This window comes from Asparagus officinalis, chromosome 5 (assembly GCF_001876935.1).
Source record: "Asparagus officinalis chromosome 5, Aspof.V1, whole genome shotgun sequence".
Classification (NCBI taxonomy): domain Eukaryota; kingdom Viridiplantae; phylum Streptophyta; class Magnoliopsida; order Asparagales; family Asparagaceae; genus Asparagus; species Asparagus officinalis.
Genome location: NC_033798.1, coordinates 94681307 through 94702367, shown reverse-complemented (window position 1 = coordinate 94702367; position 21061 = coordinate 94681307). Strand labels below are relative to the sequence as shown.

Sequence of the window (21061 nt, the reverse complement as noted above, 5' to 3'; positions counted from 1 at the left end):
AGACATTAGCCAGTGTCTCGGCCAAAGAAGGGACCCCGTGGCTGCTTCGTCGAACTCCGTTAGCATTCGTTCCTCATCCATCTGCTCCAACTACATCTGCTACAGTATCAGTGAAGCATTGGGCCAGTCTTGACTTATCACAGTTCAAAATCATGATGGCGGACCGTCTTAGCCCTTTGCACGAAGATTGAGGTATAACTCCGGTCAAAGAACGCTTTGATCTGGTGAACAAATCCTAAGTGACTCTTCAGGCTGGGGGTCGTACGCATCCTCTCACCAAATCAAAGCAATCCTAGGTTCGGGAAACTCCAATTTTCACCCACTTGGGGGCTCGTATTGAAACTCAGGAGCAAATTAAGACCCTACACTCGTAAGGTGGTGGTCCTAAACGTGCGATTCCTGACGTGACATTGGATCGCTCAAAGATGATAACAAGTCATTCCGAGTAGGGGTGTGCAAACGGTCGGTCGGCTCGGTTTTTACTAAATTTTGGACAAACGAACCCGTCCGCCTATAATTCAAAACCAAACCGTTGCAAGTCGGTTCGATGCGGTTCGGTTCGGCTTGTTCGGTTCTAACTTTATCAAACTTGTTATCAAACAACATAATGTGTTAAAAAAAAAAGATATCAACAAAGTAGGAGATTATGAAGCATTAAACACTGATATTGTTTTTAAAAGTTTCATTCGTATGAGCTAACTCCCCTGTTTCCTACGATAACCAGAGAGGGCTAAAGAAGGGAGTATGTTAAAAATTTCCCGTAAATCCTCTTCACCGTTTTTCCAGCTTTAGTCGTCATCCTCATCGTCGTCCTGCGATATATAAAAAAAGCTAGAAGTTAGAACTAACACGAGAGCCACTAGAAGTCTAGAACTAACAGCCACAGGGGCTCAACTAGAACTAACATACCACTAGAACTAACGCTTATATTAGAAATAACACTAGCTTCAAGTTAGAACTAACATGACATCAGCTAGAACTAATACGAGAGCCACTAGAACTAACAGGGGTTCAACTAGAACTAACATACCACTAGAACTAACACTTATATTAGAAATAACACTACCTGAAAGTTAGAACTAACATGACATCAGGTGGAACTAACACGAGAGCCACTAGAATTAACATGGGCTCAATTAGAACTAACATACCACTAGAGTACCTGCAAGTTAGAACTAACACGAGAGCCACTAGAACTAACAGGGGTTCAACTAGAACTAACATACTATTAGAACTAATATTTATATTAGAAATAACACTAGCTAAAAGTTAGAACTAACATGACATCAACTAGAACTAACACGAGAGCCACTAGAATTAACGGGGGCTCAACTAGAACTAATATACCATTATAACTAACGCTTATATTAGAAATAACACTAGCTGAAAGTTAGAACTAACATGACATCAGCTAAAACTAAGACGAAAGCCAACATACCACTAGAACTAACGTTTATATTAAAAATAACACTAGCTTCAAGCTAGAACTAACATGACATCAGTTAGAACTAACACGAGAGTCACTAGAACTAACATAGGCTTAACTAGAACTAACATACCATTAAAACTAACGCTTATTAGAAATAACACTAGCTTCAAGTTAGAACTAACAAAACATAAGCTTACCCAAATAGAAACCAAATAGAAACAATTATTACATTTGCTCTTCCATGAAAGCTCTTACAAATCCGTGATTGTCGGTTCAATTGAAAGCTTGTTATCAAACAACATAATATGTTAAAGAAAAAAAAAGATATCAACAAAGTAGGAGATTATGAAGCATTAAACACTGATATTGTTTTCAACCCATAATGAAAAAAAAGATATCAACAAAGTAGGAGATTATGAAGCATTAAACACTGATATTGTTTTCAACCCATAATGATTCAGGTCCTAATAGTTACAAGGAATATTAAACACTGATATTGTTTTCAACCCATAATGATTCAGGTCCTAATAGTTACAAGGAATGAACTCACATTCATCCAAACAAAACGTAAGCATTTCAAAAGCACAAAATTTAAGTTCAAAAGTTTCATTCCTATGAGCCCACTCCCCTATTTCCTACGATAACCAGAGAGGGCCAAAGAATGGAGTATGCCAAAAGTTCCTCGTAAATCCTATTCACCGCTTTTCCAGCTTTAGTCGTCATCCTCATCGTCGTCCTGTGATACACAAAATCGTCCCCCCAAAGCCGGAGATAGATCCTGAGCCTGAGGAGATGTTATGACCTCGGTCATGAAGACTGCGGACTGTGCGGACACTTCGGAGTGCGGAGCGCGGCGGAGGAGCGACCGAGTGAGAGAGGAAATGAGGAGCGGCGGCTGGAAAAGGAAAAGTAGAAATGAGTTTAGGGTTTGAGTGACTGAGTCTTTGGAGTAGTGGGTTGGGTTTGAGATTTGGGTATTGCACTATTGGTTATTCGATCGATTCGGGTCGGTTCGGGTTGAAAAGTTTTCAACCCGACCCGAACCGTCCTACTCATAAAACCGACTTTTCGGGTTGGTTTGGTCGGTTTTTTCGGTTTGGACCGAACCATGCTCAGCCCTAGTCTCGAGAACGTCAACAAGGCCCAACTACACCAGCAAATGATAGGGTACTTCGGTCATCATACCGATGAGTTGTACTATCAGGTTGGGGGTGTGAATAAGTCTCGAAAGAGGACTGTTCGAGAAACGAGTCCTCATTGCTCATGTGAAAGGCTCATCAGAGCAGTATTGTCTGAATGTAGTTGTTTCAGAACCACTCCACAAAGGGTCTCTGTATTTTAAAGACTTTTCATCGAAGCGTCAATGCCCAAACCAAGACGTTTCCACAGGAAAAGATCAGTCATTCAAGATAAAGAATTACCAGAAGTCACTATCAACATGGCTGATAAAGGAAAACAACAGGCTACCAATTCCGATCCTGACTTTTCTCCAGGAGGAAGGGTTGATCTAAGGCTCTCTCAAAGAATGTCGCGGCTATAGCTAAGGGCCACTAGATGCAGAGATTATAGGAGAATGCACGAAGGATTTTTTTCAGATGACGAGACTTCTTGTTCCGCAATCGTCTCTGACGATACAATGTCCAGCATAGGGCAAACCAATGAAGCATTCACAATTACGTCTGATCAGTTGGCTCAAATGCTTCAAAAAGCTCTGGCTAAGTAACAAGAAGAGATCAGAGCTGAAACGAAAATAAAAATAAAGTTGGCTATGCAGCAAATGAGGGAATTACATGCTCAACAACCTCATCAGCAAAACATGAGCTGAGTCAACGGGCTGAGTCCAGTCGTCGCAATACCACACCCATTCAGACAAATGTGAATGTGGATGAGACCATTTTTGCCGGCACACCTCCCAACGACAATAACATTGGGGGTGGTCCAGTTGAGCCTCCTCAACCTCCTCAGAATCGCCCGAAGAAAGATGCATGTGAGGATAAGATGATGAGAGACCTTGAAAGCAAAGTCAACGCTTTGACGGAGCTGTTCAAGAGGTAAAGTAAGACCGGCATTGATTCCTTAGCCTTATATCCATATCGCGAAAAGATTGAGAATCAATCCCGTATCCGATGAAGAATCTGATTAACTTCACGCCGTTTGACGGGAAAGGTTCGCCAACTCAACACTTGATCTACTTCAAATCTCACTTGGGTATGATATCTGGAAACGAAGTTTTGATGGTCCGGTCATTCGTAGACACCCTCCGTGAGGCCGCCTTCGATTGGTATCGCCATCTGAAGCCGGGGAGTATTATCAGGTGGGATGAAATGGAAAACTTATTCCTCAACAATTTTTTCGATCATAACACTGAGATATCAATTAGGACTGCTGGATGAGAAACAGAAAGATGGAGAATCAGTCGACAATTTCGTTAAAGCGTTTTCGGCTAAGTTATATGGAAACGGGCACGAGTACTGGTACAAATTGCCCTTATCGACAACTCCGTCCCTTTATCGTGGTTCCAACCAGAGCCCTTATCGAAGGTAGAGATGAAGGTAGTGAACGATGACTCTCATGGACAACGCCAGAAGGGACTCGTACCACATATTGTCCCTAACGGTGAAATTCTTTGGGTCCATCCAGATCTGCTCGGATATGAACAGTAGATGGGCTCCTCTTCCAAGAAGAAACCCAAAAGCAAGGGAAAGTCTTGTTGTCCTGCTATAGCAATCCCGGAGGAAGATGAATGGATCCTTACCTTCCCACTTTCTGAAGATGAGCGCGAAGCCTTTGCTAATAGGAACGAGAACGAATATTAGTACAAGTATCCTGAAGCTTCTGATCAAAATACTAAAACTTTGGCTGAGCTGGGGGTTGTTTCAACTCCTCCCAAACTAACTGACAAGCCCCAGCAATAATCAGATGCTAAGTAGAAGGGAGTGACGACAAAACAGAAAGAACCTCAACACAAAGAGGCTCAGATTCCGAAGCAGTCTCGTTTCATTCGATCGATTGGAAGAGATAAACTGGAAAGCTCGAACACTCCATACCGCTTTGATGTCATGGCCCAGCTAACCAACATTCCCGCGAGGATTACTCTATATGAGTTACTACGTCTTTCCAAAGATACCAGGGAAGCTTTGCAAGAAGCTTTGGCTGACTCTGACGTTTTCATCACTCAGATTAAGCAAGTCCCTGAAGAGCCAGAGTCACCATTTCAACATTACAATCTGGCAGCCAAACAATTTTCTTGCATCACATTTACAAAAAAGGATATGCAAGTGAGGACCTCGAAGCATGATAAGCCTTTGTATTTTATCAGGTACGTCTTTCCAAAGATATCAGAGAAGCTTTGCAAGAAGCTTTGGCTGACTCTGACGTTTTCATCACTCAGATTAAGCAAGTCTCTGAAGAGCCAGAGTTACTAGTTCAACATTGCAATTTGGCAGCCAAACAATTCTCTTGCATCACCTTTACAAAGAAGGATATGCAAGTGAGTACCTCGAAGCATGATAGGCCTTTGTATTTTATCAGGTACATTGGCTCAACTGTTGTCAACCGAATCCAAATAGATCCGGGTTCTGCAGTTAGCATCATACCGCTCCGATTGATGTATCATCTCGGGATTCCTATCAGCAAGTTGGTTTCCACGGGCACTGCCGCACTGTTATCTATGGATTCAACACCAGTGGATCCAGGCCAGTGGATAAAACCCGAGTGAAGTGTCAGCTTGGAGATTTGAAGTCCGAAGTCACATGTTACATGATTGATGCAGAGACTTCTTACAACTTGCTATTGGGTCGACCTTGGATCCATAGCAACGTTATAGTTCCTTCCATCCTCCATCAGTGTCTGAAATATGTTGACACTAATAATGAGGTCAAGACGATGGTCGCGGATAGATAACCATTTAAGGGATTAGAAAATTATTTTACTGACTCTCTTTTATATGGTGCTGAATACGATACTGAACCATTAGTCCTGGGTACGGACAGCGGAGAAGAAGCTAATACCGAAACTGGGCTCGATTATGATGAATGTCTTGTATTCAATGACATTGAACCTCTTATAATTGATCTTGACGGTGGCGAATCGTCATATGGAAGTTGTAACTGGCAACTTACCGATTATGCAATAAATGACGATTTAGAGTATTCGTTTTGTCTTAATGATGTAATGCAGGAACTATATACTAACCCTGACATACATATGCCGCTTCGGTCGTCTTGCATGACAAAAAAATGCGTCCAAGACTCATTCAAAACAACCATCGTCTTACCTGCAAAGGCAGAGGGTGGAAAAAAATAATCTTTGGTAAAACGGAGTCATTCCTGCCCTCCAATCTCTTCTTAGAAACCAATGCTGATGATGAAGGACCTGGTCGGCATTTCTTCAGATACAGCTCACAAGCACGTGACTATATGAAGAAGCAATGATACAACCTCACGCTCAGTGAAGGTCATCATTTTGGTCAAGGTATCCGGGTTGCACCCCGCCCTGCCTATGTACTAAAAGGGAAACCCGACAATTATTATGAACATAATAGGGATGTAGGCTATGTCTCTTCATCTGACGAATGTTGTTGGCAAGTCATCAACCAGTCATCCAACCCGGGTAGAGACAGATATTCGTCAGATTCTACAAATTGGAATTTCGACTCCAGCCTTGGGAAATGTTCAAAGGCCTAATGTTGAACATGACTACGATTGATCCCGCCACAATGAAGGAAGACGATCAAATACCAACTTGGGAAAACCCTTGGATACATCATCTAAACATCCAATATGGTTGACATATTCGAGCAAAGAGAACCCCCACCGAAGACAAAGTGGTTCAAGTAAACATGGGTGATGAAGCGAATCCGAAGCCCATATTCGTCAGCGATAGCCTCCCATCAGAAGAGAAAAAAGAGTTGATTGCCCTCATCAGGGAGTACATCGACGTCTTTGTCTGGAATTATGAAGATATGCCAGGACTTAACCTAAACATAGCGATGCACCGTCTTAACATAAAATCGGATGTTAAACCTGTCAAACAACAGCAAAGACGGTTTCATTCCTAAATTATGGAGGCGATCGAGACTGAAGTCAAAAAGCTAATCGACTCGGGCTTCATCAGGGAGGAACAATACTGACTAGCGAATATTGTCCTGGTCCTTTGGAAAAATCAGGATCTGTATCGATTTTAAAGACCTGAACACCGCTTGCCCAAAGGACGATTTTCCTTTTTCGATCACGGATGTCATCATCGACAACATGTACGGGTTCGAGAGAATGTCCTTCATGGATGGATTTCGGATTACAATCAAATCAAGATGTATCCGGACGACGAAAAGCATCCCGCATTCAGGACACCGCTCGGCATCTTCTGCTATACAGTCATGCCATTCGGCTTGAAGAACGTGGGCGTCACATACCAACAAACAATGACGAAGATATTCTAGGAACATCTCTGGAAGACCGTCGAGTGCTATGTTGATGACTTGGTTGTGAAAAGTCACAGTAAAGATGACCACATTAAAGACTTGAGGGCGATGTTCGATCTCATGCGGAGTCACCAATTGAAGATGAATCCTACCAAGTTCTTTTTGGAAATGTCCAATGGCAAATTTCTCGGATTCGTTGTCACCACGAAGGGTATCTATATTGATCCCGATAAAATGAAGACGATATACGAATTGCAACCTCCGAGGAACCTCAAAGAACTCAGAGGATTGCAAGGGAGTCCGGCTTACATCAGGTGGTTCATCTTGAACCTCTCCGGAAAATGCCAACCATCTCCAAGCTCATAAAGAAGGGTGTATCGTTTATTTGAGATGTTGCTTGTCAGAAGGTATTTGAGGATATCAAAGCATATCTGACAAATCCTCCCGTTCTCGTTGCACCAAAGTTATGAACACTATTCTTGATCTATGTCAAGACGACGAACCACTCGTTAAGTGCTTTGCTCGCACAAGACGATGACAACGGCCACGAACAGGCAGTGTACTATCAGAGTCGTACGTTAGTAGGTACAGAATCGCGATATCCGATGATTGAGAATGAGTGCCTCGCCTTAATATTTGTAATTCAGAAAATGCGGCATTACATGGTTGGACATACGATTTACGTCATTTCCAATGTCAACCCAGTCCGGGTATTCATAACACCACCGACTTCTATGAATTGGCGATTAGCGAGATGATCCCTGCTCTTTTTCCAATACGACTTGCACTTTAAGCAACAAAAATCGGTCAAATGATAAGTAATTTGTGATCTCCTAGCGGTTAACCCTACAATTGATACAACCGAATTATATGAAGATTTACCGGATAAAACTCATGAAGTCAACACTACCTCCTAACAGCAGGTGTGATAATTGTACTTCGATGGTGCTTCTCGAGCAACTAATGTGGCTAGCGTTTCTGGATGTTCAAAAATATCCTCAGGAGTTGGAGTCGTCTTAGTTTCCCCGGAGAAACATGTGATGCCTCGAGCCTATTCACTGATCGAGTCATGTTCCAACAATGTAGTTAAATACAACGCGCTGCTCATTAGACTCAGTTTCACCAAAGAGCAGGGGATTGAGTATCTTGAAGTTTTTGGTGATTCTCAACTGATAGTCAAGCATGTTAGAGAAGAGTACGAAGTCAGAAATCAGGACCTGATCCCGTACCACCAGGCTGCCATTGAGATAGCAGATTCGTTCGAAGAGTTCTTCATCGAGTATATTTCGCATTTCCAGAATGCACATACAGATGCACTGGTAGCATTAGTAGTATCTCTGGCACAATATTCTAAAACAGAACAATTGGTTATTGTGAGAACTCACAAACTTTTCGTACCGGACTACGCCTTAGGCATCAAAGAGGCACACTCGATCAGAACCGAACTCTAGCCTCGAGATTAGCGTTTTCTCATTATTGATTATGTCTTACACGGTATTTTACTAGAAGACATAAAAGAAAGAGACTCTGTCCGACGAAAAGCACCGAGATTCTATTACAACGCAACGACTCAGACGCTCTATCGCCGCACGTATGATGGTTTGCTATTCCGATGTCTTTCGACCAAAGAAGCAGAGGAGGCTCTCAGGAAAGCGCACGACGAAACATGTGTTGCGCACCAACCCGGTTCTAAACTCTGAGATCGCCTTAGAAGGATGTGATATTATTAAGCTCCTGAAAAAGTACTATCCTTAGTACGTGCTGGATAACCTTTCTAATGGGAAGTTTCTGAAGAATGCTATGCAGGTTATTCTTAAGGATAACCCGAGATCAGCTGATTATTCAAGATAAAGACCAGTTATCTGAATAATTCATTCTTAATCATGAATAAAAAAATAATTAAGAACCTCCTACTGTGGTTATTTAATCATTTTTAAGATGATTAAAACCCTCTCATTTTGATGTTCCGAGCACTTTTTTGTCGATATGAGATTCAATGACTTCATCGAGTCTGTCTTCCCTCATGAAACTCCCACGATGTAATTGTGGAGTGCTTGATGATTCGCAGTCCTCAACCGTAAAATCTCTTACTGTTCAAATCAATTGACGGTAGTGGGTTCATCAAAATTCTTCGTGATTAAGTCCATTCAAACTCCCGTTGAGTCCAAACCTTTAATACTCCAACTGTTAAAGTCCTGATACAACATTCAAATTTCAATCTGTTAATCCAAGGCGATTATCAAACCTCATTCGTGTTAAGTACCTGCAACTTAACACTAAAAAAACCCTCACTGAGTGATTTGTACAAGTTAACATTCTTACTATTATTTGTACTTCACTCCCACTGCTTGCTTGGTCAAACCTTTATATAGTCAGGACCAAAACTAATATCCCCTCTTGATTCTTTCCATAAGCGAGAGGTCCACTTTCAAATCGTACGATCAAACCTTCATACAGTTAGGGTCGCCTCAAACTCTCACTTGGTCAAATCTTCCTACAGTTAGGACTAAAACCAGAATTCCCTTTCGATAAATGAAAGGTTTTCAGCCATTCCTCTTCAGTCAAATCTTCCTATAGTTAGGGTCAAAGTTGGAATTTTATCTCGATAAATGAAAAATTCATCTTCAGATTGGGGAACCAATCCTATAAAAGTTAGGGTTATCCGGATCTTTTCGATTCTAGGAATGAAGATCTCACTCTTGGTTTCACCTTCCAAGATTCTTGAAGTGAAAACACCATTTTGAGTTTTTTAAGTAGGAGATAGAATATAAAATTCTTCCTCTCCGACATCGGATTCGTCTTCGCCCTAAGAGAAGACAAGCATGAGATAGAATATAAAATTCTTCCTCTCCGACATCGGGTTTGTCTTTGGCCCCAAAAGAAAGACATCAGGAGATAGAATATAAAATTCTTCATCTCTGGCATCGGGTTCGTCTTTGCCCCAAGAGAAAACACAATCTTTCAACACCCAAAATCTGTGCCTTTTATGCATGTGGGACATTATCTCGATCCCTTATTAGAGATAAGTCTGCGTTTAACACACGTTACCGGGTGATACGTTTTTGTATAAAAATAACAAAGCCTACATATTCAATATCATAACCAGTGATTATTATTTAGCTAATAATCTCTGAATCCATGCCTTTTATGCATGAGGGACGTCCTCTCGATTCCTTATTAGAGATAAGCCTACATCTGAAACATGTAGCCTACATATTCAACATTGTAGCATAAAGTCTAAAAGAGTTCATTATTTTAACACAACGTGTGCCAAAAATCCTATGAGTATTATGTTTATTTATTTCAAACAGAATAAGTAATCATAATAAGACTTAAATGAGCAAAAAGTTAATTTTATTCATGAGAAGAACTTAAGAAAATACAAAAGAAGTGCCGGTACAAGAAAAATGTTCTTAGTCTAAAGACAGCGTATAACTACGAATTTGCTCCTCAAGTTTGGAAAATTCTTCTGCGTAGGCTTGTTTGAACTCCGTCGTCAGGTTGGCTTTTAAGGATTCTTCAGTCTTTGAGCCTTGACAATCTCTTGTTCTATCTCAATAAGCTTTTTGTTTTGGGGTTCCAGTTGCTCAAGCATATTCGTTCGGGCACGCTCCCCTTCAGCCAAATCAATTTCTAAGATACCCCGAGCATCCTTGGCTTCCTTACGTTCTTTCTCTAAACGAACTATCTTGGTTTGACGGGATTTCAAAGCTTGACGCTAATCAGCCTTAGCTTTATCCTTTTTAGCGATGTTTACCTGCATCTATGTCACACGGCTTCGTAGCTTCCGAAGTTCGAGTTTAGTTGACTTCTGTGCATCACGCCACGCCTTCAGCCTTGATTCCATTCGGACAGTTATATAAGAGGAAGCACCGCTAGCCTGAAGTTTCCTCAGCTCCTTGATTTCCTGTTCCAGGTTAGCCAAGTATGCTTCAACGGAATCGACCAAATCCGAATACCCTTCTTTCCTGATCCCCAACACATGTCGATCAAGGGATCTTCTGAAGTTGTCAAAAGATGACCCATTATGAAGAATTCGATCGATCATGATGTTTAAGGAGACGAAGCTATGAAGATCTGTGCAGATAACGACCCTATCTGGATCCTTATCCGTCATCAATGCTTTGATGGGCTCGAGTAGTGACAGAGGAGGCGCTACAATAGGAGCAAGGAAAGTAAGCACTCAAAAAAATTATCGAATACATATTTGATACTTGGATTTCAAAAGTAATGGTGAGCAGAAACTTACAGAGTCTAACAGAAGATCCTTCAGTTTGGCTCTCTTATCCTGATAGTATAAATTTAGTTTTGAGAGCGATCAGAGCTTTCTCAGAGATGGCGATTGCTGATGTACCCTTTCGTCAGTTGACTTGGTAGCTGGGACCTTCGCCGACATCAGATCGGAGCTAACGAGAGGCTTGGGTTAGGAAGGAGATGGTTGAATTTTAGCAACAACCCACTCCGAACTTGAAGAACCCAAGTCTTGAGCCTGCTCTAAAGCCCCCGAAGCTGTAGTTGTATCGGCATCAGTGACTGATCCTATAGTTAAAATTCCCATATAATCATCCGAAATTAAGCAACAAAGGGATAATTGGGACTCGAGAATAAAATTCATACATGCAGATGAACCGGCTTCAACAGTTGGTCCTGCAGCCTCATTAGGAGCTTTCCCCGATAATAAGTCGGAGATCAACTGATGGTCATCTTCAAAAAGATTCATATCGAGGGTGTGTTCATCAAAATCCCCGACCTCAGCTTCATGAGCGACTTTTTCTTCAGCTGGCTCCTTCATCACAACATCTACAAAACCAACCAAATCGTGAGCGTAAATATATATATGTATATATATAGGAATCCATACCAAATGGAAACCAACTCTACCTTCAGTCGTTGCAACAGGTTCTGCAGCTCTGGCACAGGTACTCGCTTCCTTTAATTTCTCTAAAAGAAGATGAAGCGCAGAAACCATTAGAGGAGATACGCACTCTGATTCACTCATCTCTCGGAATTGCCCTCGGAATGAGAAAATACTTGTACCTGTGCTGGAAGCAGTTGGAGCGACTGTGGTAGGGGGCTCGAGTTGAACTCCGATCTCTTTAGCAGGCCCATCACCGACAGGCTCATCAGCTATGACCTTATGCATTTGTTGTACGAAACTTGGCTCCTCGGTATGCCTAAGTCCGGGAGAAGAGGGTCCATATGGAATTTTGCCTTCTTCACGGTCACCTATGAAAACAAATTGCAAAATGAGTTAAACAACTCTGAGAACGATATAGTGGAAGAAATGCAAAGACGAAATATTATCTCTTTCCTCAACTGGAATGTTGTGGGTCGGCTCCTCTTCCATTACCGGCAAAGGAGTACGTCGTCGGTGCACGACCATCTTAGTCCTTTTTGACGGACGCGCTTCTCCCAGAGTATCGGATCTCTCATAGCGATATTTTGTGCGCAACTCGGCTTTTGGAGAAACTTGAGTTTCAGCTTGAGCCTAAGTTGAAGGTCGAGATCTCTTTCTATGAGTGAGGGGCATTGTATCTTCTTCCTCTTCATCTCCGTTAAGAACTTTCACCGTCATCCAATTGGGAGATGTCAGAACAACCCTCTCTTTCCTTCTTTTTAGAGCTTTCGGTGATTGAGGTAGGTCAGCATGATGAGTCCTATGAGCAATGGGTGAACTCGCTCGTTCCCTTGGAAAGAAAGAATACGGAAGATCCGATGTACCTTCCTCACCGTCACTTCCAAATTCGGCACCTTCAGCCCCATCTTCTTCCTTAGATGTCCACGCTATGTCTTCGAAGGATTCCTCCTCGCTTTCATCAGTATCAGCGACTTGTTTCCCTTTGCTGGAGGATTCAATAGGTGCTTTTCCTTTCCCAGAAAGAATAGTTTCTCGAACTATTTCAGTGGTAAGTCTGGATGTTGTTATCGCCTCTAGTTCCGAGATTTTCTTCTTTTTTGTGGGCGTGTTAGCAGCAATGAGCCATTTGTAATACAAGAATGTCATCTGTAGATGAGGTTTGACGGCTGGAAGGCTAAACTGGGCATTTGTGCAACCACTTATACCCCAAAACCAAGCCCGTACACTGTCAATAAGACCACCACAAGTCTTTAATATTTTGTTTGGGTTCCCAACGTACAGTTGGTCATATCCAAACTGACGAGCGAATCTACAGGGGAGATAGGGCTCGATGCTACAAACATTCTTCACTCGGAAGATAAGGTAGCTGGGGCGAATGTTCATTAGTCAGCGAAAACATCCTACATCTAAGATAGTTCTATTTTTCCTTGGCTCTTCCTCATCTACGAGCATATCATTATAACTTCCGGAAAATTGAGGGAAACATTTGAAAAATTCCCAACACTTGTGAACCTGGAATTGCCTTGAGACCTCATACCACTGCATGACCGTCCATTTACATTCCTCTAAGATCTGCATCATAGGGAGACCCGGATCAGCAGTATCGGGTGTTGTCATCAAATATGGCCTGTGGAGGACCAACCACGCCATCAAGTAAGTATAAGGCAGCTCTATCTTGGTTGTTGGGATCTCACTTGAAGGTTTCTTCCCCTCCTGTGTGAAAGTGGTAGCCAGATGGCGAAGTACACTATGAATATCGGCGATCATAGCTAGGAGTAGGGAGAGTCAGAGCCCAATTGCCAGCTGAACAGCAGGATACAAGACTTTGATAGCCAGTGCATCAGAAGGTTGATGAGGTACTACACATTTCTTTAGTAAAATGGCTAAGTACCTTACCAGAAGAGTTGTCAGCGTAATCTTCTTTTGAGCACACCACAAAAAGGACTGGAACTTCGTACCCTTCGAAAAATTTTCTTCGTTCGAACGGGTCGTATATGATTGGGCGTTGGTCTTCAGCAACAGCCTATTAATTTCTGATGGTGTCAAAGGTGTTAATTCACACACCTCCTTTCCGGAGCGGTCCTCAAGATGCTTGAAGAGGTAATCCGCAAACTGTTTCAAGCTGACTTGTGGAATTTTTTTTCCGCCTTAATGTTTACATCAGCCATGACCGTCTGATAATGACAAGTCAACTCCCAGAAAATGTCATGCGCGACAGAGGCCGTCTCCTTCATCCGATTCAACTGATAAACGGTCGGAAAATACTCTTGATAAGGTATATCCCCCATTGGTAACCCGAATGCTTTCATCATCTCGTGGAGAGGAAGACCTAAGTCTCCATTCTTGGTCACAAAAGTATTTGTGTCCGAATTGTAAATCTTAAACAAAGCAAAGAAGTGATCTACACTGATCGGGATGCCATACATGCTAGCTTGGATGGGGACGTACAATCCGTTACTTGCTAACTCATTTCTCCAACGACTAAGCACATAGCTCGTCAGTCTTGTCCATCATCTGTCAGCAGAATAATAGACCCAACCATAGCACCGATACTTCTTAACTGACAACTCCCTTCCCAAACGAACTAAGTGGTTCTTCATAGTATTTGTCTTTAACATCAACTTATTTTGTAGCAAATTGTCCTGACCCAATATCCTGGGATGAAGCCCACAGACAGAATTCCTGTCACTTGAACCCGGAGTTTTGACGTCCTTACCAATGAATCCGCAATGAATACGTTCGTGGTCTTCTGTTAGCCGCCAAGACATCTCTCGGGTCACCGTCAAATTCCTGAGTTATAGAAGAGAATAATGCTGAGGAATAGGAGGCATATATCTAAATACTCCATCGTGCTCGTTCAACCACTGCTCCGACTCACATGAAAGCTTCTCAGGATTTTCTACAGAGTCTCCAAACAGATACTGGGGCTTCCTCAAATATCCAGCCGAATCCTGATACTTGACCAATGGATTGTTAGTAATCAACTGACGTAAAACACGACGGAGCTCGGGAACGTCCTCCGGACAATCAATATTAAATTAAGGAGCCTCTCTAATAAGAGGACTCCCGTCAAAAGAAGCATAGACAATGCCACTTTGACCGATCACTTCTCTATCAGAGAAGACCATGGATGGGAAATTGACTGAAAAAGAAAAATATATCTGTCGGAATGCAGTTCAAAATATATCTTAAGGCAAAACAAAGAGTCAAACTCATCCCGTGAATCCAAGAGATAGAGTCATACCTTGTGATTGTCGAGATGATTTTAGTTGTTTCGCACGTGAGAGGCACCGTACATTGTCGTGTAAACAATACGACAATATACCCGCCTTACAAAATGCAAGACAGCGTAAAATCGTCTCTTTTGCCTTGAGACGTGTTTTAACTAAGCAAGTTTTGACTAAACAAAACACATCTTTTAGCGTTGATCCCCGCAAAGAAGGATATCGGCTCTTCCCGAATACCTCGCAAAGGAAGGCGAATGAGGACATACGCACAAAATTTTAACTTTTGAATTGATAAAAGTTTAGAAAACTAACATCCATATGAAAAAACGGTGGGATCCTCCCTCTCAGAGGCCTGAGTGGTCGATCTACCTCAGGAAACGTGCGATCTCTTGGGAGACATGATGAAAAGAGATGATTTTGACCTAAAAATCAAGAAAAAGTTAGGGTTTTGGGTGAAATTTCAAAACAAAGGATTAAAATAACCCAAGACTCGAACTATGAGTTCGGATTTCATCTAGGACAAGGAGAAAACAAGAATTTGTGGAGGAAATACGAGTAGAAGATCAAACCTTGAGGAGAAGCTTCGAAACCCTAGTTTTCTCAAACAAGATCAACCAAAATTGAAGGCTAAAGAGGAGAGAAGGGTTTGAGAACTCTTTAGTATGGTTTTAGAGGAGATTTTTGAACTTGGGGAGGCGAGCAGAAGTGACGAAAAAACACCGGAGATTTTAAACTGTGTAGACTTCAGTTAATGTATGAGTATAAACTGTATTCGCACCGTAACAAAGGTCAACGTTGGTCAACGCGTCAACAAGTTCGCCAAAATAGGCTCAGGATAATCTTTAGGTCAAAGAATTATTCTGGGGAGTTTAATGGTAATTCAGATACGGACCCATGACGAAGATGATCAGTTCAATATCGATTCAACGATACGAGCTAATTCAAAAATCAACATACCAGCTTTGATTCAAGATTTCGACAACGGTCAAACGATAAACGTAGTATCGGGAGAATTTCGGCTATTTGACAAAATACTGGATAGACTGAAAGCTGAATAAGTTAACGAATTGAAGGCTGAGTGTATCATATATAAAGTATTCCAGCATCCTCTATAAAAAAATGAGGCTGAAACACTTTGGAGGGGGTACCTGTAGGCGTCAAAAATTACCTATAAATTATCGCACACAGCTCGAAATGAAGAAAGATGATAAAAGTCATCATCATAGTCAAAGAAAATCATCCAATGCCGAAGACTAACTAATGAATGCATAAAAATGCAAAACGACTAAAACAAGAGGGCATCACACAATTTTCGAGATAAAGAATTTGTCTAGGAAACTATGAGATAGCACATAGTTTCCGAGACAAGGAATTTGTCTCGGAAACTATGAGACAATAAATAGTTTTCGAGACACGGAAACTGTCTCGAAAACTATGTGACAGGGTCACGTCGTTTTGTGACGGTTTTCTCGAGATTTGTGCGACCCATGTGGCTTCGTAACTGCTGGGTATTATCCATAAACGTGAGGAAACAGTTACAAACTGAAAATCTGCCTATAACTGCAGAAATCGTGACATTTAAAGGGGATGTCGATTACAAAACGGGCTGGAGCAACCCCTTCTTCCGAGACAGTGGACACTGTCTCGGAAACATGAGTTGTCAGTTAGCATTGGTTTCGACTTTCTATCTTCAGTAACGGCTCCTAAATGTTATAAATACCTATGTAGCACGGACACGGATCCGACACGGCCATCCGATACGCCGACACGAGGCAAATCCTAAAAAATACATAGGATATGTGTGTTCGACACGTGTGTCCGACACGGACACGACACGACACGACACAGCTTCATGTTATGCGTGTCCGTGCTTCATAGATAAATACTTCTCTAGCATCCATATGCACGAGGACCAAGCAAATTCTAGGCAGAGACTTGAGCTTTTGGCGAACTTTGAGCAAGAGAGAGTCTTCATTGTTTTCAAGCATCCTCAAGAGCCTTCGGTGTTTCCTCGAGATCTAAACTTTGACTTGATATTGAGAAGAGTGTTTTGTCTCACCTGGTTGAGATATCCATTTCTGTCCTTGTTTCTAAAACGAAACGCCAACTCCAAAGCCTTCTTTGCGATTTAACTTGATCCGTGATTCGGTCGTCCATGGGCTAACGCACCTCCGGCACATGGAAAGATCCCACACAAGCAACAAACAATAAACGTTTCTGCGTGTGTTTCTAGGGAGCATTCTTAATCTTGTTTTATTGTAAAAAGAAGTTTTATAAAGCACAAAGCTCACTCTTTTGTTTCCATTGTAATCGATAAACGTTTGTAATGGATTCTGCAATAAAATTTATTCCCAACGCAAACAACTACTAAAAGAAGATCATGTATATTACCATGCTAGCCTGAGATGACTTATAGTTTGTGAGGAATAAACTTTCTGTTTATTGAGGGATAACTTTCTGTTTCATGTAACAAATATCTTTACCAAAATTAAGAGGAACTCCTATTCTGTTCTCATCGTATGCATATGATCAACTGATGTAACTTCCTTTTATTTATTTTGTGACTTACAAGCTTCGCCTGCAGTCATAAGCAGTCTTTGTTGGTATGATAAATGTCTTTTTTATGCTTCTTAATGAAGCAAGGGCTGCTTACTCACCCTTCTCCATGCAGTTTGCAGATAACTCCTGCTTGCAACTTGCCTCTTAAAGCAATCCGTGGTGGTGGAAAAATTGTTATTGTCAATCTTCAGGTTTTTTTTTCTTCTCCATCACACCTATATGTACAATGTAATGGTTTTTGGGCCTTTGTTTTAGAAGTATGCTTCTATGGATCCTGTGATGTGCTGATTGCTTAATCGATAAGATATAAAGCTGATGGGATGTTAATTCGGGCAACTTTTTAGTTAATTGCTGCCCTCTAAAGTTTCCTGTTATATCATAATATATAATTCAACATTTCAAACAAACTGCTCTTGCTAGGTACCTCATAAATTACATGGAGAGATTAAGTTTATTTTTGCAGTATTGTGCTTTCTTATAACTGGTCTAAAATTTATTTCCCATTTGGTGATGTGTGAACATTTTTGTCACATTTGAGTAAAGTTGTTTGCCAACCATTGGATAACATTTGATTGGATGTATGTGTACTCAAACATTCTTAAACTTCCTAGTACTTTCTCGTTCTAAGTTGATTTCTATCCTTTCATCATCAGTGATTTTCTTGTGCATATATTTCCACATTTTTAAAACTCTTAAAACCCTTTAAAGCTTGTGATTCTTTTCCCTTTCTTTTTGATGTTGAGTTCCAATTTGTGTAATGCTGGTTGCTTGTGCTCACTCTTGAGTTATGTATGGATCTAAGTTTTCTTTGTTGGCTACCTAAACACTGAAGTATATGGTTCCTCGGTTGAATATTAGCTTTTTATTTAGATGGTGATTTTTTTCCAGGGACTATATTACTAGCCTGGCATAATAATATCTGTCCTCCACAATGATTCTGCTGATGGTTATCATTGTTTGGGACTGTTTCTATAATTCCTCCTAATAGATTATTCTTTTCTCAGAGATTACACATCTGAATTAACAGAGAAAATAATATATGCTAACACATCGCATATTGTAATTTTCTGTTGTATATCAGTTGCATATTAAAAGCATAACATATCTTAATGTGTAGACTTCTTTTATGCTGGATCCTGAAACTTTTTCTTTTTTTAACAGAAAACTCCCAAAGACAAGAAAGCAAGCTTGGTGATTCACGGGCGAGTTGATAAGGTAGCCTTCTTGTTGATTAAAATAGCCAAATTTATCATGTATGTCTTCAACGTGGCTTCACTTAATATTAGAAAAATATTAACTATGTTACTTAAAGGCAACTGTGGTGATATACATCTGCACATGGATTTTAAGATGAGGTCAGCACGTATTTACCCTGGAGTATGGAAGTCCACTTAGTGCAGGCATCCTAGATCATTTCAGTTGCAATCAGAAGCGAAGAGATAATCACGTTTATGCAAACTTGCTGATGATTGCGGCCACTTGTTCAAAGTTCAGGTGTCATAGTGATGTACTACTCTGTGTCAAGTAAACTGTAAAGTAGGTAGTACCCTTTGCCTACACTTGGTTAGGTTGCTTCTTTCTCCCTAATCAAATGAGTGTAAGTTTTACTTTTTTCTAATTTCCCGTACAAAGATCTTTACTTAGCTATTGTGCATCGTGTTTGTTTACAATATAAAATTACCACCTTATTCATTCTCCGTTCATATACTATATGTAATTCTTAATAAGCCATGGCTTAAAATCATTTTCATGGCAACAAGAAGGGCTTCTGCTATCACTTATTTGAAAAGGATTTGAATTTGACCTGTACGCATTCTTCTGTCAGGGATATCTACAACAATTTCCAATGCTTTTGTTTTCCAATTTTGTGTTTTCCGGTCTTACCCCTATTGTTTAAATATAATCATGATTTTCTGCCTTGCTTTTAATTTGTGTTGAGTTTGCTTCATTTTGTTTTTTTACTGGTTTAACAATTGAGTGGAACCAAAATAGGTCATTGCAGGAGTTATGCACTTCCTTAATCTCCGGATTCCTCCATATATCCGTGTTGATTTTGTCCAGATCAGTTTTTCACACTCACCAAAAAGTAAGATTAACTGCTTTCATCTGATTTCTACTTCATTTTTTTCCAGCTGTATATATTTGTGCACTGGCATTAATGGTCCCATAAGCAGCATAAGGAAATTTGCACCTGTGTGCTGACGTCAATCAATAAATAGATTCATAGGGAGCAATTTATTTGCTGCTGCATTATCTTCCATCTGAAACTGTTCATTTAGTTAAAATATATAGTAGTGCACCAAGAAAGAATCTGACTATCTCCGAAATCAAACTATGATTGAAAAAAAGAAGAGATTTTAATTTTGGAATCACCAACATGACTAAGCCTAGCTTTTGATTAGCTCCCTATCTATGTTACCCGGGTATTTCATTATTGAAGCCGTACCCGTACCGGACACGTGCCCGACACTTTCCCGTACCCAAACTTCATGGACACTTCTTGAATATATGCATGCATTTATTACAACATGTACTCAATTAGATGATATATGTGTTAATTTAAAACACTTGTCAAAGACTTCCTGGACGTAGAGCTTACACTTCACATCCGTCTTTTGAAACTAATGGGATATGAGTCGGTTCGTTTCAGTCCATACCCAAGTTCAAAACTATATAGTTAATGGGTCGTTTAGATGTCTAGTATATATATATATATATATATATGTAGTCGTGTCCCCGTACCCAACATTTTACAGTTTTGTCGTGTACCCTACCCGTACCAGTACCCGTACCCGTTTCCATGCAACTTAGCTCCCTATTTAACTTGGCTAAACTTGTAGTAATAGGTATGTGGTGTTCTAGTAAAATCAATCGTTCAACATAAATTGGCACAAGGTAATGGCATAGATCTGTGATGTACTCATGCAATTGTCATGTACTGTATTCAAAGCTATGAGCGCCATGACTTCTATGAAAAACGATTGCTAATGTTTTAAGAGGGAGTACATTCCATAAGCGATGCTAAATAGACGTTGAGGAACTATCATCACGCAAGTATGTTAGCACTTATTGTCCCTGCGCATGTAGCTATTTAGATAATTTTGCAATTTATTAGTTTATTGTACATTTTTAGCTAAAGTTGATCTTCAAATTGGCTGTATTGTCATCGTGTAATCCATTTATAAACACACCAACTTCCCTTCTTCCATAGGATAGTAATAAAGAAAAATAGTTTATATTACTGTTTGTCTCATAGCATGTAGCTATTTAGATAATTTTGCAATTTATTAGTTTATTGTACATTTTTAGCTAAAGTTGATCCTCAAATTGGCTGTATTGTCATCGTGTAATCCATTTATAAACACACCAACTTCCCTTCTTCCATAGGATAGTAATGAAGAAAAATAGTTTATATTACTGTTTGTCTCATAGCAGTTGTTCGTTTGCGATGCAGAGAAAACTTATTTGAAATGGATTCTCAAGATACAAAGTATACATGGACCTAGCGCTCCTCTGCCTTTTCTCAAATCCGTTGAGGTACAAATATTTGTATCCTTTAACTGGGG

General features: G+C 40.6%; 1 protein-coding gene across 2 annotated transcripts in view; it reads left to right on the top strand.

The window, feature by feature from the left end:
• Positions 1–21061, top strand: part of LOC109840236 (NAD-dependent protein deacetylase SRT1) — a 30035-nt gene that overhangs the window by 6928 nt on the left and 2046 nt on the right. For both annotated transcript variants that reach the window (XM_020408802.1, XM_020408801.1), the window contains 4 exons: positions 17608–17686; positions 18657–18710; positions 19488–19581; positions 20950–21032. In XM_020408802.1, coding sequence (XP_020264391.1) covers positions 17608–17686; positions 18657–18710; positions 19488–19581; positions 20950–21032 — 310 coding nt within the window. The remainder of the gene's footprint in view (positions 1–17607; positions 17687–18656; positions 18711–19487; positions 19582–20949; positions 21033–21061) is intronic.